This window comes from Callorhinchus milii, unplaced genomic scaffold (genome assembly GCF_018977255.1).
Source record: "Callorhinchus milii isolate IMCB2004 unplaced genomic scaffold, IMCB_Cmil_1.0 Scaffold27, whole genome shotgun sequence".
NCBI lineage: Eukaryota > Metazoa > Chordata > Chondrichthyes > Chimaeriformes > Callorhinchidae > Callorhinchus > Callorhinchus milii.
Window position 1 is genome coordinate 3,734,910 of NW_024704768.1, and position 3,788 is coordinate 3,738,697.

Genomic DNA, 3,788 nt, shown 5'->3' on the forward strand with positions numbered 1-3,788 from the left:
TGTAAGTAATGCCTTGGAGATGTTTGCAGTTTACTCACACGTACACACCCTCTCGCTTGCCAGGAAAGAGCGCTCTATGTTCAAGGACTGAACATCAACAGCCCTTTGGGGTAGTGACTTCCATACATTCACCGCCCTAGCGCCTTGGGACGTCCTCTCGACCTGACAGGCGCTTTACAAATGTAATTTTATTGTTGTTGTTCACCCGGCCGTAAGCAGGAAGCCGGTTGTTAGTCAATCGGTGGATGGCTTTTCTGCAGATAATAATCCCTTTTTAAGCAAAAAACTTAGGTCACCCAATCCACGACTGTTTGTGGGACGCTGCTGTGAGAAATTGGCTGCCAAATTTCGCCTGCAAAGTACACAGCCAATTCACTTTATAGTATATTCTGTGAAGCTCTTTGAGACGTCTCGAAGACGTGATTAGATGCTGCAATCAAATGTAAATATTATCATGCTTGTGTCACCTGATTCATACACCGACTGTCATTACTCAGGAATGTTCCGATTCCCTGACAGATAGTTATTTCACAGAATCTGCCCACAATGTGATCCTTGGAAAGAAATTCCAGCTGGTTACGATTGGCAGACGAGTAGGTCTGTGATGTTTGCCCAGTGCGAGGGGCGCTATATACGTACAAGTTGTTGTTGCAGTGGTGGTGATAGAAAGGAGAGGGAGGGTTCGTAAACACAGAGAGCGAGGGAGAAAGAGGGAGAGCGCGGGAGAGAGAGAAAGAAACAAATGCTTAAAGCCGTACCTAATCCTCTGTCAGTAACGTTGCTGCTGAATCATCATCATAATAATTAATGAATAACAGTCACAATCCTCTGGTTTGATCCAGGGCCTCTCATCGCACCTTTGAGTCGCCTCTCAAAGGGCTTCCGCGGGATACGCCGCACAGTGTAGTGACTGTGCGTGTCTTCGAGGTGCGGAAATTTAAATCTGCTTTCATTTCTCGCCGAAATCGAAACCTTTGCCGCTTTTAATCCAGTCTCAGCCTTACTATTAATTCTAATAATAATGAGATTTGTCACGGCGGCTTTCGCATCAGGAGGACTCCCACACACCCCCCCCCCACCCCCCCACCCCCAAAGTGCCCGCCAGGACAACGCTGTGTGTTTTTTGTGGTCGAACACGGCAATGTTCCACCAGCACAGAGCCAAAACGGGCTCAGGGCTCAGACCGGTGAGAAGTCGGGAGGCCGGCGGTGGTGATGGGGGGGGGGGGGGAATCCCCTGCTGTTCATTTCCTTCCCCCGCCAACGCTCTCTCTCTCTCTCTCTCTCTCTGCTGTCACACACAGGCCCTGAGCTGTCAGCCGCTCCACAAGGTTTCACTCCGCACTGTGCATCCGTCCCCGTCCCCCGTCCCCCCCCCCGGTCAGGGTTAGAGACGCAGTCTCTCTACACTGGACCGGCAGTGTTCCTGGCTGGGGGGGGGGGGGTGTGCGTGTGTGTCTCTGAGGGTGTGTGTGTGTGTGTGTGTGGGGGGGAATTGCCCGGCCCGAGGCTGTGGTGACCTCAGAGCTGCTGTGGTTTGAGTGTGTGGGAGGGCGGGGGTGTGAGTGTTATATTACCCCCCCCACCCCGCCCACCCACCGCCCACTGTACACAGCCTCAGGAAGTGGGGGCTGTGCCACAAGCAGCTCCGGGAAATCCCAGGCTGACTGCGAGTGAGGTGGTGGGGGGGGGGGGGGGGCAGCGTGTGTGGGGGCGAGGGGAGGGGGGCGCTGTGTATAATTCAACTTTACCCCCCCCCCACCCCGCTACGAGCTGGCTCTGGTCTCCTGCTTGCCCTTCGTCCCCTCCGCTCCACCACGAGCCAGTCACTACGCCCTGAAGCTTTGGGACTTTCTCTCCCCCCCCGATCCCTCCGTCTCGCCCCACCCGCCACCCCCCCCCACCCCCCTTTCCTCTCTTTTAGCTCACGACTGAAGACCACCCTCTTCGACCGTCCTTACGGTCACCCCTACCCCCACCCCCACCACCGGCTTGGCCTCAGGCTCCGCCACCGTCAAGCACCCCGAGACTCTGGCTCGCGCGAAGGGCGCCGTGTAAAGGCAAGTTGTTGTCGTTGTTGTCGTCGTCGTTGCGTAGGGCGCGAGGTTTACCCACCGTGCGTGTTGGCGCCCGGGCTCCCCTCTGATTGGCCGCTGCTGTGCTCCGCCCGGTCCTGGCCGCACCCCTCGTGGGCGGGACTCTGAGGCTCCGACCCCTCACCCCCCGACACGACCTTTGCCACGAAAAACACACACGCACGCACAGTCACTACACCTTCCGGGCGTGGTGCGCGCGCGTGTTCCCCCCCCCCCAACCCCCGTGAAGCGCTTTGTGACGTCTCGAAGGTACAAGTTATAATACAAGACGGGTTTGGGGTGAAATCTCCCAAAGGTTCGGTGGGGAGAAGGCGGTGGTGGGGGTGGGGGGGCGCGGGGGAGAGAGGGTGGGGGTAACCCCCGATCTTCTTACCTCTTGTTTCAGCCTCTTGTCTCGTGGGGGACTTGTCTCCTCTGGGCTTGATCTGAAAGTGATATAAATTCACCCGAAAATGAACCAAAGAAAACCTCACAGCTTTCGGTAACTTGGGGACAGTCCATAGTCCCTTCTCCCCCACAACCCCCCCCCACCCCACCCCCCACCACACCCCACCCCCCGCCTAACAAGTGGGTCTAAACGTCCGGGCGGGCAGTGTGTGTCTCTCGTAACCACTGGAACTCCATCCCACAGCCCCTCCACCTCGCCCCCCTCCACCCTCACCCTCGCCTCCTTGAAGGCGCGCCTCAGGACCCTCCTCTTCGACTGCCTGCACCCTCGGTCGCCCTCCTGCCCCCTCTCCCTCCCTCCCTACCTTTCACCCCCCCACCCCCCTGATCCCAACCCCCCAGCTCGGGTGCAAAGCCCTCGTTGTCCAGCGCCTTGGGACGCCTTGGGAGGAGGGGGGTGGGGGCGATAAGTGTAACTTGTTGTCGTGCGTTACCTGCGGGTCCTGTCCGGGTGAGGGTAAGCGCAGTCCCGTGCCGCCGGGCGACAGACGGAGAAGAGATCGACTCGACGCATCACCAGGGTCCGGTCTTGGAGGCACAGCCGAGTATTGGCGGGGGCGGTGGGTGGGGGTCCTTCGCTGGCCGGGGAGCGGGGCGGGGGCTGGGAGTCGTGTCCGGCGCTGGTGCCCCCCGACCCCGACTCCGCCGTCTTCCTCTTGAGCTGCCGGGGGCCGTGGCCGTGGTGGTGGGGGAGGGGGACGCCGGGCAGGGGGAGGGTGGGGAGGGGCTGGCTGAGGAGACCGGGGTTCGAGCCCCACTCTCGCAGGGCCTTCTGCAGCCGCCGCACGTGGAGGGGTTTATTGGCCATTCCCACCAGCACCATGATCTCCAGGAACTCGGCCTCCCCCGCCTCACACAGCTGGCGGACATCGTCCCCCCCCTGCTGGATGAAGGTCTGGTAGTAAGCCAACAGGTTCGCTCGCTGCAGCAGTCGGTACAGCTGGAGCTCCCCCAGGCTGGTGGGTAGGGTCATCGCTGGCCTGGGGGTAGAGGGGGAGGGGAGGTGGGAGTGGGGGGTTTGGGTGGGGAAACAGAGAGAGGTAGGAGGGGGAGAGATGGAGGAAGGACGGGGGGGGGGGGTGTGGGAGTGAGAGATAGGGGGTAGGCGGAGAGAGTTGGGAAGGAGGGGGAGGTGGGGAACAGAGTGGAGGAGGGGGAGAGAGAGAGATGGGGGAGAGAAAGGGGGGGAGGAACAGAGGAGAAGGGAGAGATGGGGGAGACAGTGGGGCGGGGGACGGGGACATAG

General features: G+C 60.2%; 1 protein-coding gene across 1 annotated transcript; it reads right to left on the minus strand.

Moving 5' to 3' along the window:
* Positions 1–2,008: 2,008 nt before the first annotated feature.
* Positions 2,009–3,515, minus strand: LOC121850906 (NGFI-A-binding protein 2-like). The gene is made up of 4 exons (XM_042344159.1): positions 3,312–3,515; positions 2,977–3,203; positions 2,469–2,520; positions 2,009–2,232 (listed from the first exon to the last, which is right to left on the minus strand). The coding sequence occupies exons 1-4, from the start codon at positions 3,513–3,515 to the stop codon at positions 2,107–2,109; spliced, it is 609 nt and encodes a 202-aa protein (XP_042200093.1). The 3' UTR covers positions 2,009–2,106.
* Between the last annotated feature and the right edge of the window lie 273 nt (positions 3,516–3,788).

Coding starts and splice junctions, on each gene's coding strand:
- LOC121850906 (XM_042344159.1), bottom strand. CDS start 3,515: ATGACCCTACCCACCAGCCTGGGGGAGCTCCAGCTGTACCGACTGCTG. Junction 2,521..2,976: donor CACCCGGACAGGACCCGCAG/GTAACGCACGAC, acceptor TATCACTTTCAG/ATCAAGCCCAGAGGAGACAA. Junction 2,233..2,468: donor ACAAGAGGCTGAAACAAGAG/GTAAGAAGATCG, acceptor TTCGTGGCAAAG/GTCGTGTCGGGGGGTGAGGG.